Genomic DNA, 20,473 nt, shown 5'->3' on the forward strand with positions numbered 1-20,473 from the left:
CTCATGTAATGAATAAAGTTTTGGATAACAACTTTATTTGTTCCATATTAACAAAAATTCTAATATGAAGCTGGACTTCTGGACTAGCGACTGGGGCATTATATCACAGGAGGTGGAGGGGTGGTCAGCATGGTGGAGAACTCAATGGGCAGGCTCTGCAAAAAGAGAGGATGAGAAAAGACATTTAATGACACAGATTGATGAAATAGACTTTGTCCAACCAAGCCTGTTACTGTAGATGTCATCTGTCACTGACATCTAGAGGAAAACATATGAAACTACACAACATCTGACATGATTCTTTGACTTAAAACTTTTCCTGCAGCAAATCTCATGTTCGCTGCTGCAGCTTTTTCTTACGAAAACTTCTTGTGCACTGGAGAATCCAAACACATAGAGGGTAGTGACTAATGGCTTACCTAACCTAACACACCTTGCTTTTCAATTTTGATGACCTATATAGACAACATACAGTAGATTGTAAATAAAACATCTTGAGCACACATGCTTTCTGCTGATAATGTTTGTTCTCATCAACTTAATCCTGATAAATCCTGGGTAAATCCTAATAACAAGCATACGACAGAAAAAACATGTTTACTTTTATGCTCAAGTTCAGATCATGGGGTGAGATAAGAGGTGACAACAAAGTTAAAGACTCCTTGTACTCCTCTGTAATCCAGGTTGTACATTTATATACATGACATTGTGCACAGGAGTGCGCAATATGGATATATATTTTTTATAGATAAAATAACCAGACTTTTTCCTTTCAAATAATCCAGCAAATTGAATAGCTGATATATGTATAAATCAGTTGTGCACAAGTATTTACATAACCATATTGCCCACCCTGATTATATAGCATGATTAAAAAAGTGTTTCGGTACTTACTGTCCTTCACAGCCTTCTTGCCTGAAAAGGAAAAAAACCAAAACATTTTAGTCACATTAACCCACACCCTCAAGACACAGTGCATTAAAATATATTTAGGTAATTCTAGCTGTATTTATTCAGCACTATGAAAGCCACTTTTGTTTCACACATTTCCAGTAATTAATAGTTCCAGTATATTTCAGTATTATTCTTATAATATGTTGTGAAGACAATTAGAAGAGTTGCTGTATTTATATATGTTTACAAATGAATCCATCCCGTCCTGCACAAATAAGTGCAAAGACTGACTGCTTTTCAATCTCAACATACTTTTACAAATCATTACATTTTAAAACTTACCTCCATAGGAAACTTTGTAGTACAGGTATGTCATGATGCCAATACCAACCCACATCTCTTGGTATGCCTTGGTGTAGTAAGGGCTCATCTTGGCCCACCAATTTGCAAACGCACGTCCAGCCATCTGAAGGAGAAGGCACAGACTCACTGTCAAAACAATGCTCATGTACTGGGGTCAGTACAATGACACAACCTTGTTAACAGTTTATTTAAGCACAGGCATGATGGGACATCAGTGGACCTAGCTCAAAGTACTCTGTAGCCTCTCTACAGAGTAAGGCCATACCAAACTCCATTCAAAATTCTACCAATTTTATGCTGTGTTGCTCTCGAGCTTACCTGAGTAACTAGTAACTTTACTTACTGGTGGATATCATACCTTCAGCGAAATGCATTTTATGTTTTAATAGCTGCACTATCTTTGACTGAAAATTTAGAAGCTGTTTCTTTCATACAAAACGTAGTGTTTCTCAATATAGAGAACTGTGAATGCTACTTTGACCCGCAGGTGTGTCTAGCTAAGCTAATGACTCTGGCGAGCTGAAGCATAATGATCAAAAGACGGGGTGAAATATCACGACTGTCTTTTCTAATCTTTATTGTCAGCGAAACAAGAAACATCGTTTTGTACTTGACGTACCAGTAACTAACCTTTACTGCAGATAAGGAAATCTAGTTGGCTAATGTTACTGCTAACACTGCAACCTCGCGTCTACTTATGTCAGTGTTAGCATTGAATATGTGCAAATCGTTCACACGAAGGAAGAGAACATCTACAAGCAGGCACATAGTTGATATCTATGTTGTGGTCACCAAGTTAACTTCTTTAATCAATGAATGGCTCCTGACTAGCGCGTTAGCATCTTCTCTGATGCTAGCAAGAAGCTAAGCTACCTAGCTGAGTACACCTGCAAAACTAGCACACACAACATGGTAAGTAAAGACGATAGCTTCATTTTGGATTGCTGTGGTGATGAAACAACTGTTTTTCTGTTATGGTTAAAGTAGTTCTGTTAAATAAGTGTAAGTCCTTCTCCTACCTTTCAGTTTACCACGCTGCAGTTAGAAGGTCAAGATAGCCGCAGCTGCTAAACGTCAAAGTCGTGGGGGGAAGCTTCTTCTTCGTCGGCTGTGCTGTACTGTACGTTTAGAGATGCAGCGCCACCACATGGAGGTACACGATTGACTTATTTGATACCCGACTAACCATCTCTTGGCTCCATCTTGAGGACTTGATCATAAATACTAAACACAGTTACACTTTCTTCCTGTTTTGGGTTTTATGTGAAAACTGAAATAGAGCATTGATGATTCATGATGATATACTCGATAACCTAATCACATTTATTGCAGTTAAATCTCATTTTAAAAGTCTCAGACTGAACTTTGATCTGATATCATGTAGCCTAAATCTCTAAAACTACAATTTTCATCTAGCAATAGGGAGAAGACTCATGGGTATGAAGGTCATTTAGGTAATTCTGTTTGCTGGGAACTCCCCATAAATACATTAAAGTTCGAATTGGAAGGACTGGTCAGCTATCTAAAAACTCAAAAAGTTTGTTTATAAATGTGCAGCTAGTGTGTCTGGGTTTCATCATGAAATTGATATATCAAGAGGAGCAAGACTTTCCTTTAAATTGTGCTTTTACAATAAGTCATACACTACAATAACCCTTTAGTGTGAAAACCCCTCTGCCTCACTTTCAATTTCTGTTGCACTCTGTTAACACCAAGCAGGTTGCCTGCTTTGAACCTGATTCAATGCTAGACACATGCAGATTTTCCAGAGGAACAAATCAACCAACCAATATTCTGTTCTGTTTTGGTATCTTGCCTCTGCCACTGCCACAATAGAGGTGGGAATTTGAGGTGAGGGTGCAGCTGCTACATGGTACGCAGGCTTTCCACCGGCTCTGCCTTCTCACCATAGTGAGACAACAAATAAAACACTGGCACTGCTCTCAAGGGTAAAAATGGCATCGTGTAACAAGCTCCACTGTTCATGCACTCTGTTTCTCTTGAGGTGAAACAAATAAATAACATTAAGTAAAGAGATATTTTATGGTCTGAATTCAATTGTGAGTATCCCTTTCAGTTCAGTCCTTTACTTTGAACTGTAATTAATTATAATTAACAGGCTTTTTTAGAATGGAAAAGCCTTAAAGATTGCTGTGACTCAATATGAAACCTACTGTAAAAAGTAAAAGCAGAATTAAATATTTATTAGTGAATTTGTTCTGGAATTACACCTAAAAGGAAACTGAAACTGTTTCACATTAATGCATCAAACTGATGGTCTTTCTCAGTCTCCTTGTTTCTGTTGCTTTATTGAAATATTATACAAGAAGATCAAGGAAATGAAGGCAAGATAAAGGCTATAAGTAAATGCTTATTTTGTTTTTGTTGCCTGGAACATCAGTAACAGCTTCTGTTTAGTTTGCTTTGCTGCCAGTGAAAGTCGTCGACTCTCTGGGCTTTTTCAGGATATGATTACTTTCTAGCCAAGGGGTACCTAGTTCATATGAGAGCCTGCAGGAGTGATTTGGGATTTCCAGCAGTAAGTGTGGGCGGGACCTTTCACTCTTTTTTGTCCTCATGCTCTGATAGGCAAGAGGCACCTTGTTTCATTTATGAGCATGTAAAGGCCAAGTCCTATTTGAAGGCAGTCAACACAGTGAATCAACATAGAGTTGTGCCAGTATGAAAGGGCATAGCTGAGGAGATTCACTGGTCACTTCTCACTCTACTGGGCTCTTCACTGTAATATGCAATACAACAGCTGTCTGCGGTGACTACAGCTCAGCTACAGGTATGCTGATTTGACCAGGCCATCTATTTTTGTATATCTACATTATGGCTGTGTGTCCAGGCTCTTTCCATACAGCACGATCGTTCCTCCTCTTTGAGCTCTTTGTTTCAGTGTTTGCATGTGTGTACTTGTATCTGTGTGTCTGCGGTAATGTAAGGGTGTGGATGGGCGCGTTCTTAACGTGACTAATCAGGCAGTGGAGGCAGCTGACAAAAATGTTTCTGATATGAATCTTTGACACTGCAGTATTCACTTTCTTTTTTGCTGTTGTGGATTCCTCATGAGTGGATGATTTACTAGTCCATGTCTCCTGAATCTTTCTGAGGTCGATTGGGTGCTGTGGTTGGAGACTGCATGGCTTCAGGTGGAGCAGAGGAAGATGATGGAGGCATTCCTTTGGACATTGACAACGTGCACATGCTCCTACAAGGTCAGTCTATTCCTGTACTTTTATAGATGTGACATGTGACGTGCTGGAGTGGGAAATCACAGTGTTGGCCAACTCTCTGAGATCAACTACTCAGCAAATACTATGTTTTAGGAAGATAGAAGAAAAGGGGATTTTTGCAGCTTCTTTCTTTATTTGCACCATGAAGTTAGCTTTTGTCTGGCATAAAACTATAAACTCTGATGCACAGAAATAATACATATCAGTCAATAATAATGTGTGTGTTTTTGAGGAGATAGTGAGGAATTAAAATGGGACAATCTGAGATGTCTGGTCCACAGCATCAAGTGTGTGTCTGACTTTCATGATGTTAGCAGCATTTTCAGGAAGCTCTGTTTCATAGGGGAGGTTTACCCTGACCACAACCCCTCAGTGTGTTTTGTTTTTACCTCACTGCCTGAAGCAGCTGACCTCCACATGTTTATCACCTTGATTCTTTTCACTGATATCATCATGTGCAAAGTAAGTTATTACTGTGTGCAAAGCTGACATTAAATGACGTTTCATTTTTCAAAATGTGAAAAGAACAAAACAAATTGACATAATCAATAAAAACAAACTAATCATACTAGATTTTACTGCATTGATCACATATTGCTCACAACAGCAGACAGATGTTGTTGCAAAGCCTGTTTTGAAGCTGTTCATTAATCAATACTCACTTCCAGTTGTGTGCTTACACATTTATTGGAAATCAAGATTGTGCTGATTTGACATTTATGCAAGACATAATGTCACCACCTTAAATTATCTTCTTGTTTTGTTTTTTTATTTTTTTGTCCACTTCTGCAAAAGCTCCATGATATTAATCTGACCTGAGAAAACACACAGTGCTGTTAGTACTCAGTATGACTAAAATAATTAAATACTCAGGAGTTCCCTTTCTTGACAGGCTCTTAAACAAACAGCAGAGTCAGTGATTCAGCAAATGAGTCCATGAATCTGAAAGTGACTGTTCTTTTCTTGATGATGTTTCTGATTAAATTATGTAATGGACACCAAAGTTACCCATGGGGGTCATTGGCTCCTTTTACGTTGCGTGTTTCTTTAAGCTTTCTGACATTTCCATATTACTGTAACAAGGAAAGTCTCTATATTGTTATATATAGTAAGAGGTTCATGTTTTGGCAACAGAAGCTTAGGATCAGGTCTGGTTCTTCACAGGATCCATGTTTGCCCCAGACCCCCTCACTGTGTGTGTTTGCATACAGTACATGTGTCTGGAAGTTCACCATGGCTTTGAGTGTGTCTCTGTGTATATTTGCTGTGTGTGTGCATGTGTGTGTGTGTGTGTGAGCTCAGTATCTATGTCTGTCAGTGTCTTGGCATCCGTCTTGCCAGATCCCAGCCTTACTTTAGCTTAAAGAGGAAGCCTTTCACTCCCAGGTCGTCCACTGGGAGAGGAGAGTTTTATGTTGTTCAAGTGGACAGGTCTCCTTAGTTATTATACATGGGTCTATTGACTGTTGGTTGTGAGAATGGCGAGTCGAAAAGTCCCTCAGTTCTCTGATGTTGGTGAGTAGGTTTTGACCTCACTGCAGCTCATATCTGGGTTCCTGTGGCTGTTTTTCTGGATTAGATTCAGCACAGAAGACGTCAGTAGAAACAAGTATACTATATATCACACAGTGGTTTGTGTATTTGTGCATTAGGGGATGGTTTTCAGACCATATGGAGCTGAAACTGACACTTTACAGAATAGAAAAACAGCAGCTTCCTCGCTTCTTCACTGTTTTAAAATGTGACAATACGCATGTAAGTAAACCGACATGAGAAGACATAAATGGACTGTTGACATTAAGAGGACTGAGACAGTTCATTCATTTATTAAAGTGTGTGCTGCTTCCAAAATTCATCAGGAATTATTCATTTTTAATTCATATTTATGTTATGTTTTCATTAAATTACAACAAAATATTTTGGTGTGCAGTACATCAATACTTTAATAATGCCAGATTAAAAACAGAACCCACCACATTCAGATACATCTTGTACTGTATGTGCATTGATTACAGTTTCTTTTTCTTTTTCCCAAACAGTGGAGCATGAACAGATTCAGAAAAGAACTTTCACCAACTGGATAAATGCTCAACTGTCTAAGGTATGTTGGGATAGCATATTTGTGTGTGATGCTTGTATAATAACCATGAAATTGTATGTATTTGGGAATGGAAACAAGACGCTATATCCACCTCATTTCAGTGACAGATCACTTAAATAAACATATGTATTTGTAAAGATGAAAATGCTCCTGAAGCAGTGGTCATGCCTTGAAGACAAAGTAGATTTTTATGGTTGTCAAAACATTTTAATGTGACTAGTATCAGACAGCTGAAAAAAAATACAGCCTGGTATTATATTGAACAAACACCTGTTTAAACATTAGCATTCAGTTGTCAAAGATGACTAGTTATTTTGGAGAACATTTTTTAAACCACAGTCGGAGATTATTAAAGAAAATAGTGGAGAGATGCAGGAGAAATAATGCAGTAAAGGACTGATGAGAACAAACTGTCAATGTGCTATTTGCAGCCGTCTTTTGTATACATGAATTTCATACATGGTTCATTTTCCCTTATATTTGAAACAGTCTGCCAGTTGGTGTTATGTTTTCCTGCAGGCTTTACAGGAGGTTTGAGTGTAGTTTGTATTGCAAAGAGTCAAAAATTCACCTTAACATTTTTGCTTTTAGAATAGTTTTATATTTCAGCACCCAGTGTTGTAATATTTGAACCAGAATATGTGGCAACAAATAAAACATTTCCAAGAGAGTGCTGAAAAGTGTCATGACGTCATGCTGCCGTTTGGCTGTAAATGATATGAAACGAGCTGCAGAGTGTAACATGCTGACTCACTGGTCAGACGGCGAGGTGCAGTGAAGCAGCTCGCCCCGGATCCCGTTGGAAAGGGACCTTGAGCTGCGTGTGACACTCGCCTGGAGTATAAATAGTGCTTCAGTGGAGCAGAGCAGCACGAAATCTGAACCCAGCAGACACCTCTTCTTAACCTCATGTCCATATGACTGCACTCTAATGCCAAAATCACTCGTTCATAACTTTCCATCTGTTACACCAATCTGAGTCCACTCACAGCCCCCAACAGAAGATATTATCTGTATGTCTACAGTCTTCACTGTTGTGATTTAATCTAAAGCTCTGACCCAGACACATGAACCTAGTACAGTTTCAGTTTAAGCTTTATAGTTATAGTATAATAGTTTGTTGACTCTGTTCTTTAGGGTCAAAGTATGTTATTGTAATACATGTTTATGTATTTTATTTTTGTAATTACAGCATTAGACTTGTCTGAAAGCTTCAATATTACACAAGTGGCAGTCTTAGTTAAAGTGTAAACCTTTTTTTTAGGTTTCTTCTTTGGTTTACTAAAGGGTAAACATTTGAGAAATTATTTTTCCATCAGCCTTTTACTCCTTTAACCATCATGACCTGAGGAAGTCCTGAACAACTTCCTGTTTTGTATTAAATTGATGAGGCAAATTTCTAACCTAACATGACCCAGGACTATTTACACAACCTTGTTTAATTTGCCTATAGCCCAAATGATCGTGGCGTGATTGAATGTGTTGCTGCACATAGCACTGAGTCACACCTACTGCATGTATCTTCACACAGACTGTAGTTGATGGTAAAATCACATGTAGCAGCTGGATATATAATCAGAGTAAATCTTGTGTGTTGTTACAGAGATGCCCTCCCTCGTTTGTGTCAGACCTGTTTTCTGACCTTAGAGATGGGTCACTGCTGCTTGACCTGTTGGAGGTGATGAGTGGTCAGTCTATGGTGAGTTACTGTGCTTCTAATATCAGTGAGCCAAGTATTGGGTTGCGGAAAAGCCAAAACACAGATGAATTTAGATGAATATTAAGCTGATGTTGTAATTTCTCCTCATAGAAAAGACAAAGGGGGCAGGGCGTCTTCCAGCAGAGGGCCAACATTGAGACGGCACTAAACTTCCTCAAGAAGAAATCTGTGAGTTTTCACACATAAAGAACATCTGAACTTGTATTGTGTTTTATTGTTAACACTTGTTGTTGTTGGTCGGTGTAGATCAAATTGGTGAACATAAACATCCCAGATATCATTGATGGACGGCCCTCAATCATTCTCGGCCTTGTGTGGACCATCATTCTCCGCTGTCATGTGAGTACCAACAGTAAAAGTAAAATACTAAAGTCATCATATGTTAATCTACTTGTGCTTCTGCTATTCTGAAAAAGCATCTTGTGTCATATCAAGATACATACATTGATAACATATATATTGTTTCATTGTCTCCATGTTAGATTGAGGAGTTGGCCAGTGCTCTCTCCTTCAGCTCTCGTCATTCCTCCCTCGACTCTCTGTCCAGCCTGGACTCCTGGTCTGGCAGCCCCATCCCAGCCAGTCCAGTTCCCTGCAGGCCGGATGTCTCCCCTCCACAGACGCTTCAGAATATCTGCCAAGAAGGCCCTGCTCATGTGGGTCAGGGACCAATGCCAAAAGTGAGTTTTTAAGCGTATACTTTACTGCTTAACACACATTTCACAGTTATTAAATTGAAAAAATTAATTGTCTGCCTGTCTCTTTGTCTCCAGGGTTGGTTGCTCTGTCAGTGTGAAAGACTTTAAGTCGAGCTGGAGAAGTGGAGAGGCCTTCTTGGCCATCCTGTGTTCTCTCAGACCACAGCTGGTTGATCTCTCACTGGTCCAGTCCAGGAGCAACCAGGAGAACCTGGAAGAAGCTTTCCACCTGGCTGAGAGGGAGCTCCACATCCCCCGCCTGCTGGAGCCCCAGGGTGAGCCTTTCATAGGATTAACTTTACTCTGTTTTTCCAGTAGGTAAAACTGTTGTGTTTCAGTGTTTACTAAATACTGTATTAAAGTCTTGAGTAGCAAACTAAAAGTGGTTTTACTTAAGGTCATTTGAGACACCATCTTTTACCTTTTCTCTGAACTCAGATGTTGATGTGAAAGACCCCGATGAGAAGTCCATTATGACATATGTGGCCCAGTTTCTACAGTACTCCAATGACATGCCAGCACCTGATGACTATCTGCAGGTCAGCAGTCGCACCTGTATCTCTGATCATATTGTCACTTATAATAATAATCTGAGCCTGTCCCTCTCAAGTATTTACACCAAAACATAGCTCAATTAATTAAAGTCAGGTATTACTGTTTCAGTTGGTGGTTTACTGCTCCTCTGGCTCTTCCTGCTTATATTCGCTGTCTGATCCACAACCCCCTGCATGAAACTGAGGGGTGTCAACTACTTCCCTCTACCTTCACATTTCTTTTTTCATGCTCTCTTCTGGTGGTGGTGGTGTAGCTGTTTCCTCTGGATCAGCCCTCCTGCTTCTCACCTGTGAATTTACCTGCTCACTTCACTCCAGCAGTTGCTGTCTCACCGTTACGCCAGGTAGCTACACGCCAAGCAAAGAAATCCTTCTTTGGTTAATATTTTTCAGTTTTTCTCACTTATTAGTTTGCATTAACTGTGTGTGCACCTTTACTGCTAAACAATGCAGCTGCATGTGATTGATATTTATAAGATGCATAGCTGTTCCTGCAGAGGACTTTTCTGATCTCTTAATTTAAAAAACATTTTCCGCTGCTGTTTCCAGGAGCCCAAGTTTACTGTTCTAACAGAGCTGAAACATAGTTGAGGTTTGCCTCATACCTCATGGATTTATTCAGTTATTGTGCAGCTCTGACACTGTAATTCACCATGGTTAACACTTTTATAGCATCAAAATGTGACTGTTAACATGTAAAATGCAGGTCTCCCCAAGTGAGAGAGCACAAGAGGTAACTTGTTGGCTGGAGCAGGCCTTTCAGGAACTGTCAGAAGCATGGACGGCTGCACAGAATTCAAGCTATGCAGAAAAATATCGAGTAAGACAAAGCACAAAAACTGAAGGAAGAAAAATATTCATTTTATATTGTTGTATAGTGATTAGAGCTGTGTTTGGCTCACCAGGTGTTCCAGAGTCTCGCTGGCTCCTTCACTGAGCAAAGGAGACCTGTAATGACCCTGCTCACAAACATCAAACGATGCCCTGAGCTGAGTCGAGAGCAGCAGGCTCTCAGGGCAGCGTGGGATCGTATGGAGGAGGAGGTGAGGAAACCCACTGTGGACAATAAGCTGCGTTGTTGTTTGTTTACAAATATGCGAGGATGCTATTTGTCATTATGTAGTATTGATTCAGTCGGATAAAATACTCCTAACATCTCTCTCCGGATGAGTGAGAAATGTTTACAGAGCAGTCATCAGACAACATTACAATGACCAGAATTTATGCTAATACCACGTTATGTGTATGTGTGTGTCATTCTCCAGCTGCAGAGATGTAAAGCAGACCTGGACCTGAGTCTTCCTCCTCCTCTGGACTCTGTGGTTGCATGGCTGCAGCGTGCAGAGGCAGCGCTAACAGAGGAGGGAGGAAGGGTGAAAGATCATGCAGGTGCTGCTAAAGAAGCAAGAGGTCAACAAGACACCCTGAAGGTTATTTTAATTTTGAAGCTGTTGGACAAATTTTTATAATAATTTTTTAAAAAATCAGAAATTTATATTTTTTTGGTTCTGAAATGGACGAGAACGGGACAGAGTTATTATAAACAGGCATCGTAACAATATTTCAGGACTTCAGAAAACTTCACACACATTTTCATTGTCTAGTTTATGTACTTATGATATTCTTTGCTGGTTTTCTTTAGACTTTAATTAAAGAGATGAGCCACCATGTCCAGATCCTTGACAACTACCACAACATGGATGGCTCAGGGAACGTGCTAGTGCCTCTTGAAAAGTTTGATGAGATAAAAAGACGGTACATGTTCACAGTCAGAAATCTTAAAATCACTGATGATAAAATAATCCACAGTAGCTTCTTTTGTACCAGTATTCTCACAAGACAATGTGTTAATCCTTTTTTATTTGAAAACAGTGTAACCCATGTCAGAGTCACAGCCAAATATCAAGGGATCAAGTTGGAATACCAGGAATATCGTCACACTGTGCTGGACCTCCTGAAACGTATCAATGCCAAAATCCAGACCTGGAAAACTCCCTACAGATCAAAGGAGGCCGTATATGTGCTCCTGCAGGACTGGCATGTGAGTGTTTATCTGAAAGATCAAAATTTACACCAGTTACAAAATAATGTGAGCTAACAGAGAACGGCAGAGTAAATGTGGAGTTAGTTCTTTCAAGACATTTATAAGCTAATTTTCCTTGATTTTGGCCTCCAGAAAAACAGCGAAATTGATGACTTATGTTGGTTTGTTGTCTAGGAAACAGTGGAGCGTCAAGGCATAGTTTTGATTCTGATGGACTCTCTCCAAATCCTGAAGGAGAAGGCAAATGCTTACACCAGCAAGGCAGCACTAGGTGTGAGCTACAGTGAATGTGTGTCAGTGATAAGAGTTCTGTAAACACAAAATCCTGGCATAATGTTTGATAGGTCATGAACTCTGTGGATGATGAATTTCTTGAAGATTTTATGTTTAAAAGTTAAGACTTGACTTCCACCTGCTCTCCACTCCCCAGGTGCAGATTCCCAGCTTGTTAATCGTCAGGTGAAAGAAGCAGAAAGTGAAGCTGAACTGGTTACACAAGCTGTAACGGCCATGAGAGGGCTGATGGAGAGAGTGGTGTCTGCGTGGGAGACTTACAACAAGTGCCTCGTCTCTCTACAGACGTGGCTCTCACAGACTGCTCAGTCACAAACCCAGTCTGCTCCTGAGGGGACACAGGTACATCTGTATGACTCTGACTATGAACTTCAGTGTTTGCAATGAAGCTGCTTAGCTGTACAAATCTGTTGTTTGGTTACTGCAGGATATGAGTGAGTGGATGTCATGTCAAGCGAAGCTAAATGAGGTGGGGAACTTGGTTATTGAAGTGACAGAAACTTCAACAAGCCGCACACTGTCTGAACAACTCAGCAAGGTCAACATGCAGTGGGCTGAACGTATGAAGAGGACAAAGTTTGTAAGTCTGCAAGCTCTCATTGTTCTTCCACAGAGACTTTTCAAGAGGATTAAATGAATATATATGATTTAAAATGTTGATAATTTACTGAATTAATCTCAATCTGTTAACACCAGGACCTCCTGTATTTAAATAGTGTTGTAGTAGGATACACTCTTGTTATTCATTTAATTTTTTAGGAAACAAAATGAAGGGTAACATTAGTGAAATGAGTAGAGTTTGCCAGACATGAAACATGTCTTTCTTAGGAGGTATCATCGGAGCCCAGTGTCGGACCCCCGTGTCTTCAAACGGTGCATTCACTGACCCAGGAAGCCAGCTTGCTACTGAGACAACCACTGGATGTGGCCTCAGTCCCACTGAGGGCTAACAGACAGAAACTACAGGTTGGCAAACTTACACATGAATAAATTGATGAGTGGATAAAAATCAGCACCAAAATATAGATTAGATAAGTTTTACTTCTACTTTCTACATCTGTTTTTCTTGTTTTCAGCTACTGAGTAAAAAGATGACAGAAGTGGACATGTCATCCGCAGACTTCCAAACAAGCTGCTTAGAAAACTTCCAGCAAACTCTCCCACAGGTACTCTCCTGTACACAGGCAACACTCTGTAGATCCAGTGCTGTTTATTATTGACATTATCCTGTGCATATATATGACAGGTGCTGGCTGAAGCAGAGAGGACCTGCGGGGAGCTGCAGCGGGCCTCATCCAGACTAGAGGGCCATCTGGCTGAGCTGGAGCGCTGGATCACAGATGCCCTGGACTGTTACCAGCACCTAAAGGAGAAAGAGAAGAGAGGACACTCTGCGCAGGACTCTGCAGCCAAAGTCAGCAAACCAAAACTTTCTGCTCGTTCTAGTTAGACATTTTTATGTTAAAGTCATCACAAAAGATCCACAGGCTTCTGATTTGTGAGCATTGTTCACACAAAACTGGTTTAGAGTGACTTAATTCAAATGTAAGGGCAAGAAAGAAGAAATGTGCAGAAATGTTTGGTTTGGGTCATTAAAATCAAACAGTACAGCACACATAACTCAGTGTAGACTTTATAATCCTTTCTAGGGCCTGATCTCTCGAGGCTTACAGCTGGAGAACCAGGTTGTAACGGAGGGACAGGAGCTGCAGGACTTCGTTGCACACGTACGGAAAACCTCTCCTCTGCAGAGCCTCAGTACGTCTGGGCTGCAGGACAGGATCACAGAGGCAGTCTCCCACTGCCAGGTGACTTTAATTAATATATAGTAACTTCTTTCAGTTCCTCAGCAGTTACTCATATTCATGTGATTTGTCTATTTTTCTTTTTTTCAGGAGATTCTTGGAATGTTTAGTTCCCTTGGGTTTAAAGGGCACGTGGGTGAAGCAGTCCATCAGACACAGAGAAAGCCGGAGACAGGGTTATTTGTTGTAGCCAAAACCAAACATGTAGACCAGACTGGGAATGTTAAGCTGCAGACCCAGGACCCAAGTCAACTTTCACCTCAGGTTCCACCTCATACACCTCAACAGAGGACAAGAGACCTCCAGCACAAGGACATACAGGATGAAACTATTGTTATACCCCATGTGAAAATCCAAATGCTGCCTCAGCCTTCGAGGGAGTTAGTGCCTCATTTTCACTCTTCTCTTGTAAAAGAAGCTGAATCTAAGCCCATCATACAGCCTCGGTCATTTCCTGAATCCCATACTCAAGCTTTAAGTCAAAATGACGAACCTTCCACCATCTTTGACCCAAACATTTCAAAAAACTCTGCTGCTGTCCAAACATGTAACAGAGGAAAAGGGAAGCTCGTCCCCCTCACAAACTCACAAATCCAAACCCAGAATAAGAGGGCAACCAGACACTCTACAGGTGAATAAAACACCTCCACAGCCACCGGTCGTGGTCCGCAGTGAAGTCCATTCAAAAGCCCAGTCGATGGCCAGAAGCAGACTGGAGAAGACCAGGGTTCGTCTGCAGGGACGCATCCAGCAAGCCATCAAGTTATTCAGTGGCAAAGAGGTTTCAGAGTCACAAGCCAAGAAGAAACAGGTACATTTAAACAGAGGACAGAGAATAAGAGAGACACAACTAACCCTGACTGATTTTATCAAGCTGTAAAAAACAGTGTAAGATCTGAATGAGTTTAATGGTTACGTGTCTCGTGAAAAGTCTTTGTCCTTTTTGATTAAAGTTTGTTGCTTAGTAAATGCTCAAAACAGAGGCCTGGTCATGACTTGCTTTGAATGCAACAACATCCAGACCTTACAAATCCCAAACTTAAATTTCAGAACCAGGACACATTCTTTCAAGGTCTGTGGTGATTTGCTTTTTTCTTGTGTTGCTGCCAGTTTGGTTTGTGCGTGTTTGTTGAGCTGTATGTCTCTCTGTGCAGCGGGCTTTAAAGACTCTGCAGCCTGTCATCTTGGAGGAGTTCCTGGATGCAGTGGAAGGTTTTGGGGCCTTCTGCTCTGGGTCCCAGCTCCAGGACTTGATGCTCCTGTCTGACTCAGTCAGGAAGCAGTGGGAGGTACGACAGAGAGTCTATAAAAGATTGATGCACCCACCAGTTTTAAACCTAAGTAAAGACTTTAACCAAAAAAACAAGGAGTTTGATTTGGGTCCCAGATGAACCTAAATATTTTACAGACCTTTAAATCATGAAAACTTTACATAACTAACATTTTTCTCACCCATTCCCCTTAAAAAATGCCCCTTAAGCAAGTTTCTGCTTGTTTGTGTCACACTCAGGATGTACGCAGAGAAATGGCTGCCTTTGTTCCCAGTCTTATGGTCTAAGATCAGAGAGGGAAAGCAGACATTTTCTGTCGTACAAAGCGAAACGCATACTAACGCTCTCTGTGAAGCTACTGACCAGACTGACCACGAGTCTTTGCAGCAACAACAGGTACAAGCATGCCATTAACATCTAACTCTGCTGTGTGGCCAAGTTCAGATAATCAGGAAGAAAAGTGGTTGATTACAGTTTCTCAGAGCTTCATGTTCCCCCTCAGGTTGTCATGGATGAAGATGCATCTGCTGAGGAGCGGGTTGAATCACTCAGAGCGCTGTGTGAGACAGTGACACCAAGTGAATCATCCTGCCTGGCAACAGATCTGCTGAAAGAGTCAGATGAGGCTCAGGAAACACAATGCAGTGACTCAGTGCTCCCAGCACACAGGTAAGATAATGCTAAGAAGGAAATAATATATGTATTTCCAGTATGTCTGGAAGCAAAGTTTGTGCTTGTCATTACTGAATGGTCTTGTTTGGGTTTGTGTTTATGAATAAATCTCATGGCTTTTACCCTGATAACCTTTCAAAGAATTTATTTTCCACCCAAATTTGTCAATATACTGCAGCTCTCTCGATTTCTGAAAATACAAAGGTGAAACTTCACCTTGAAAATGGCATGATGGCACTCTTCACATGAGAAGAAGAAGCCTCTGACCTATAGTATTTACTCTGACAGATGTCATATGGGGTGGACTTTTGCTCAATGGGAGTTTTTTTGTACATCTACAAAAAACTCAGTTCATATTTCAGATTAAAGCTCAATTTAGCTAAAACTAGTTAATATATTTCATGTGTATTTCAGTCATGCCGGAGCTGCTCAGTGGGAGGCTGAACATCAAACTGCAGGAAAAAATGAAAAATTACAATTTAGACAGAAATAGAACAAGTTTGTCTTTCGAATTTATCTTTAAATCAAGATTCAATTTTTAGCATCTGTTAACTGATTTTCAAGTGAACAGCATCATTTAATTGAAGCAGACAGCTTATTTCATAACAATTGTCACTCAGTAATCCTTAGAGTCTGTTAATCTTAATGAGAATCCTGTTGGTTCTAACTGAGTGGTTGTAGCTGACTGGCCCTGACCTCCGCCTGTTGAACATTTCTTAACTCAGCAGGGGACGGCAGCTTGGGGGAAACACCCCGCTGAGTGCGACTGGCATATCGGCCGACCCACAGCCGAGCAGCAGTCTGCCGCGGGAACAAAGGGAGGACAGCCCGCGACGCGACCTCTCACCTGCGGCTGGCGAGGTGCCAGTTCACGGTGATATCCTGCCTCTGCAATCTCAGGATGCCCCAACGGAAAGACCGGTCTTAAAGTCTTCACTTCGAGCCCAAGAGAAGCCACTGAAGGCTCGTCTACTGCACATCATAAAGAGCAGTCAACAAGTCCAGCCTCACATACAGGTATGATGATCACATGACTGCTTTTCTTCAGATTTTCTTTTTTTTTCTTGATTTTCTCAGCTCCACTAGATATTTTAGCACTTTGTGAAGTTGCAGGTAGAAACAATCATTTGCATTTTTGAAAGTTTGATAAACTTATTTTCTGAACTTAAAATCATGTAATGTGAAGTAAAAGTAATTAAAATGGCTCACTCACTGTGATTTAGAAGATGTTTAGATTTCACACTTGTGTGCATTTTCTTTCCTACTTCCTTTATGTAAACGTACTACTACGTACTACTCAAAAGTATATCATGATTTAAGACATTGAGGCAGTTACTGTATGTGACATGCTTGTTTGTAACTATAAGACACTTGACATGTATTATGTACTTCAAAGAAAGGAGGAGGAATCTTAAGTCATGAATGGATTCAGTCTTTTCATTTAAATACACTCAGTATGTTTCTGCACATTTTCCTTCAGGATACTAAAGAAGACAAAAACGGAGATGGGAGTTATGAGTGTTCTGGTTTCAAATCACTAGAATACGTTCGATGCTACATGAGACTTCTGCTTTATGCTACCATACCTGCAAACCAATAATCTTGAATACTGTGATGTGACTTGCAGTATAAACCACATGATATTGCAATATGTAGGTTGCACATGTTAATTAGCTTTAAATGAATCCTGTTTACTTTACACATTACACTTAAGTGGCCTTTCTCCTCCCAGTCAGACAGAACTCAGCAGTTTCATTGGTGGTGACTGTCACTAACGCTTAGACGCCACAGCACCAGGTGTGGGACACTAATCCTCAGTAATTGGATAGGCTCACCGCTCCATCTTTTCCTCTTTTCTTTGCTGGACTGTCACTGTGTAACTCCCTCATCTCCCAGGCGGTTGTCAGGGGCGACACCGTGGAGGCCAAGCAGGAGGCGGAGTGGACGGTCGTACCAGAGGCGGTTGCCCCATCACAGGAAGAGCACCCCGCTGAACAGGAAGTACTGGAGAGGTATGGACTCATGCCTCAGTTAAACTTTACAACATGTTGACTAAAAGCATGTGAAGTAAAGTTTTAAGTAAGACTAACTAACTTACTGTGTGTTATCACCTGTTTGACCTGTTCATCTCATTTAAAAAACAGAATTATCATGAAGACTTAACAGTCTGCCATGCTCTTTCTTTGAAGTTCAATGAAATAAGAATAAAACGTTATATTGAAATGATGTGTAAATCTTTCACTGTAGGTACAGAAAGTCCAGCTTGATATTTCAGTCTCAACTTCAGAATAACAAGCAACATTTAGAGGCGTTTATCCCAGAGCCAGTCACTGTCTCTACCCTGCAGAACCAAAAGAAACAACTACAGGCAAGTTGAAGCATCACTCATGTTACTTTGTCCCTTTTGTTGTGCATTCTTACAACCTAGACCAATCTAAGCCTCAACGCTGAGGAAGGGTTCAGCCTCAAACATCCATGCATTAAGTGATATTTAGTGCTTAAGTCACAGTGTGCAGACTTCTCAGTTTGTCTTGTGGCTGCTTTGCAAGCATGTGTCTTCTCAACAGACTTTAAAACAGGAGACAGAGGCACTATGGTTTGAGTTTGAGCTCCAGTATGCCCAACTATCCCAGTCCCTCCATCTGATGACCAGGGAAGACCTGAGTGAGGTGCAGAGGGACTGGGAGCAGCTGACTCATGAGTGGAAAAGCCAACAAATGTGCCTGAAGAACAGGTAGAGTGCAGACTGATCTCTTAAGAAAAAGCACATTTGTAACATCTGTCTGTCATCTATTCTGGCTCAGAAGTGGAGTTTCAAAGTTTATTCTTGAGCCTTTAATAGTTATTTTGGAGCTTTCAATCATATTACATAATATTTAGTTAACTAATAACTGTATTTAATGCTTTACATAATAACAGCTTATTCTAACGAGTTGGTTTATGTCAGGATGACGTCTCTGGAGAATACTGCTGATCTGATGGAGTCTGCAGATGATCACCTGGCACTGATCACACAAAAACTGGACACGATCATGTCAGAGTCCATGGACATCTCCTCCTTCAACTTGCCTGACCTCAGTCTGCAGTCTGACTTAAAGGTACGTCTTTGCCTTGTTCAAACAATCAACACTTTAATTCTGAGAGTGGAACATTCAAACGTTATTATTAATCCCTGATGTGTTACCCAGGAGATGGATCACAGGCTGCAGTCTGAAATGAGAAGACTATCAAAACAAAGCAGTGAAGAGGAAAGACAACAGCCAGAAGCCACATCCCTCCACCAGGCTCTCCACAGCAGCGTCAGTCATCTGAAGCAGCTCAGACAGCAGCTGGAGAAGGTTCAGTTAGCTGCCCAGGCTGTGGATCACTTCCTGGCCACAGTGAGGGAAGTCAAGGCCGAGATCCCAGCCCCGCTGGCAAACCAGGACGCCAGCAGGCAGCAAACTGAGGCAGACTGGGAGCAGGAAAGGCATTCTTGGCACGCAGCATTGCAGCAGAGGTTGCAGACTGCTGCGGAGCAATCTGAGAAAGTTGACAGCAATTTAAAGGCAGCGGGGATGACTCTGAGCATGGATGGGGCGATCGTGACGTGCCAGGATGTGGTGACGTCACTGTCCAAGCACGTTGTGGACGTGGAGAAAAAGCTGATTAGAGGCAGGCAAAGGGAGAGCAAAGATGAGTTAAATTCAGTGGGAAAGGAGCAAATGAAGAGGAATGAAGAGCTGAATCCTGTGGAGATACGTCAGGCAAAGACTGGGGATGACTCATCACAGCAGGGAGGAGCACAGGTGCAGGAGCAGGAGCAGGAGCATCCCCCTCCAAGGAGGGCGAAAGAGGAGCTAGAGTTGGAGGCTGAAAGGAGTAGGCTTGATGGAGAGAATGACACAAACAGACAAAGGAAGAAGGAGCACAGGTCTGAGGGGGATGTCAAGGACCAGAGGAGAAGCAGCAGCCAGGTTAAGAAAGAGGGGGAGGTGAAGGAGAGCTTGGCCCAGAGGAGAGCTGCCTTGTTAGGGGCACTGAGGGAGATAAAAGGAGCAGCTGAACATCTGAAACTGCACGAGCCCACCCTGCCTGCTCTGCAGCAGAGGTACAACACTGACCTGGATCCAGAAAATACATATTTACTCATTTTAACTTCTCTATTGTCCCACTGTGCGCTGAATGCCAGATTTGTGTGTTTAATAACAAAAATAACATGAAGATATTTTCCTGTAATTGTCTAAACCTTTGGGTGTTAACTATATTATGAACAAACATCTGACAAATAACAATCATTAACATATATGGACGTCAAAACACAATGTCAGTAGTCTCCACTCATCCATAACTGATGACCCAGTGATTCTTTCATCCTCTTCAGGACACGAGCCTTGACTGAGCTGGAAAGTCGTCTCGCTGGCCTCCTGTCTGAGCTGCAGCACGTACGAGATGCATCTTCATCAGGAACCTATGATGTGAGTCAGAGCAGCGAGGTGGAGGAGGTCTGGGAGGAGACAACAAGAGCTGTAACTGAACGGTAAAAACAAGAGGAGCAGTTACAAGCTCAGTGTTTGATTATTACAGCCTCTGTCTCTGTCTGTTGTGTCACTCTAATTGTGTCACTTTGCTGAGTTATGGTGTGTGTGTGTCTTGTGTTGTGTTACGGGTCACACACAGGCTGGAACAGTGTTGCGTCTTAACTGAGCTGCTGAAGATGTTTCAGAGCACTCGGGCTGAGCTTAGCGGGACGTTGCAGAGAGCAGAAAGCACCATCAGTGAACAAGCCTCCTATATGGGGAAAGACAACCTGCAGAGATTACACACTAAGGTATAACA

At 41.4% G+C, this 20,473-nt stretch overlaps 2 protein-coding genes across 2 annotated transcripts in view; one reads left to right on the forward strand and one right to left on the reverse strand.

The window, feature by feature from the left end:
* Positions 1 to 13: 13 nt before the first annotated feature.
* On the reverse strand, positions 14 to 2,448 carry atp5mj (ATP synthase membrane subunit j). Its single transcript, XM_051071771.1, has 4 exons — positions 2,277 to 2,448; positions 1,237 to 1,360; positions 895 to 915; positions 14 to 155 (listed from the first exon to the last, which is right to left on the reverse strand). Exons 2-4 carry the CDS (start codon positions 1,358 to 1,360, stop codon positions 142 to 144), a joined length of 159 nt encoding a protein of 52 aa, XP_050927728.1. The 5' UTR covers positions 2,277 to 2,448; the 3' UTR covers positions 14 to 141.
* Positions 2,449 to 3,798: 1,350 nt separating this feature from the next.
* Positions 3,799 to 20,473, forward strand: part of LOC108888892 (nesprin-2) — a 73,998-nt gene continuing 57,323 nt past the window's right edge. The window contains 35 exon segments of the mRNA XM_051072072.1: positions 3,799 to 4,048; positions 4,374 to 4,478; positions 6,536 to 6,597; positions 8,201 to 8,296; positions 8,408 to 8,485; positions 8,564 to 8,656; positions 8,800 to 8,910; positions 8,912 to 8,997; positions 9,091 to 9,290; positions 9,454 to 9,554; positions 9,824 to 9,913; positions 10,276 to 10,389; positions 10,475 to 10,612; positions 10,835 to 10,999; positions 11,212 to 11,324; positions 11,442 to 11,610; positions 11,788 to 11,884; positions 12,044 to 12,249; positions 12,335 to 12,487; positions 12,736 to 12,873; positions 12,984 to 13,073; positions 13,154 to 13,321; positions 13,557 to 13,715; positions 13,803 to 14,345; positions 14,347 to 14,523; positions 14,867 to 15,001; positions 15,486 to 15,652; positions 16,381 to 16,672; positions 17,552 to 17,667; positions 17,903 to 18,023; positions 18,223 to 18,389; positions 18,603 to 18,753; positions 18,844 to 19,745; positions 20,019 to 20,174; positions 20,315 to 20,465. Coding sequence (XP_050928029.1) covers positions 4,403 to 4,478; positions 6,536 to 6,597; positions 8,201 to 8,296; positions 8,408 to 8,485; positions 8,564 to 8,656; positions 8,800 to 8,910; positions 8,912 to 8,997; positions 9,091 to 9,290; positions 9,454 to 9,554; positions 9,824 to 9,913; positions 10,276 to 10,389; positions 10,475 to 10,612; positions 10,835 to 10,999; positions 11,212 to 11,324; positions 11,442 to 11,610; positions 11,788 to 11,884; positions 12,044 to 12,249; positions 12,335 to 12,487; positions 12,736 to 12,873; positions 12,984 to 13,073; positions 13,154 to 13,321; positions 13,557 to 13,715; positions 13,803 to 14,345; positions 14,347 to 14,523; positions 14,867 to 15,001; positions 15,486 to 15,652; positions 16,381 to 16,672; positions 17,552 to 17,667; positions 17,903 to 18,023; positions 18,223 to 18,389; positions 18,603 to 18,753; positions 18,844 to 19,745; positions 20,019 to 20,174; positions 20,315 to 20,465 — 5,781 coding nt within the window. The 5' untranslated portion in view covers positions 3,799 to 4,048; positions 4,374 to 4,402.

The sequence above is a fragment of the Lates calcarifer genome, linkage group LG7_1 (genome assembly GCF_001640805.2).
Source record: "Lates calcarifer isolate ASB-BC8 linkage group LG7_1, TLL_Latcal_v3, whole genome shotgun sequence".
Lineage (NCBI taxonomy): Eukaryota > Metazoa > Chordata > Actinopteri > Centropomidae > Lates > Lates calcarifer.

Excerpts from the sequence above, each read along its gene's own strand:
- atp5mj (XM_051071771.1), bottom strand. The coding sequence starts at position 1,360 with ATGGCTGGACGTGCGTTTGCAAATTGGTGGGCCAAGATGAGCCCTTAC. Across the intron at positions 916-1,236 it reads CTACAAAGTTTCCTATGGAG|GCAAGAAGGCTGTGAAGGAC; the intron begins GTAAGTTTTAAA and ends TTTCCTTTTCAG.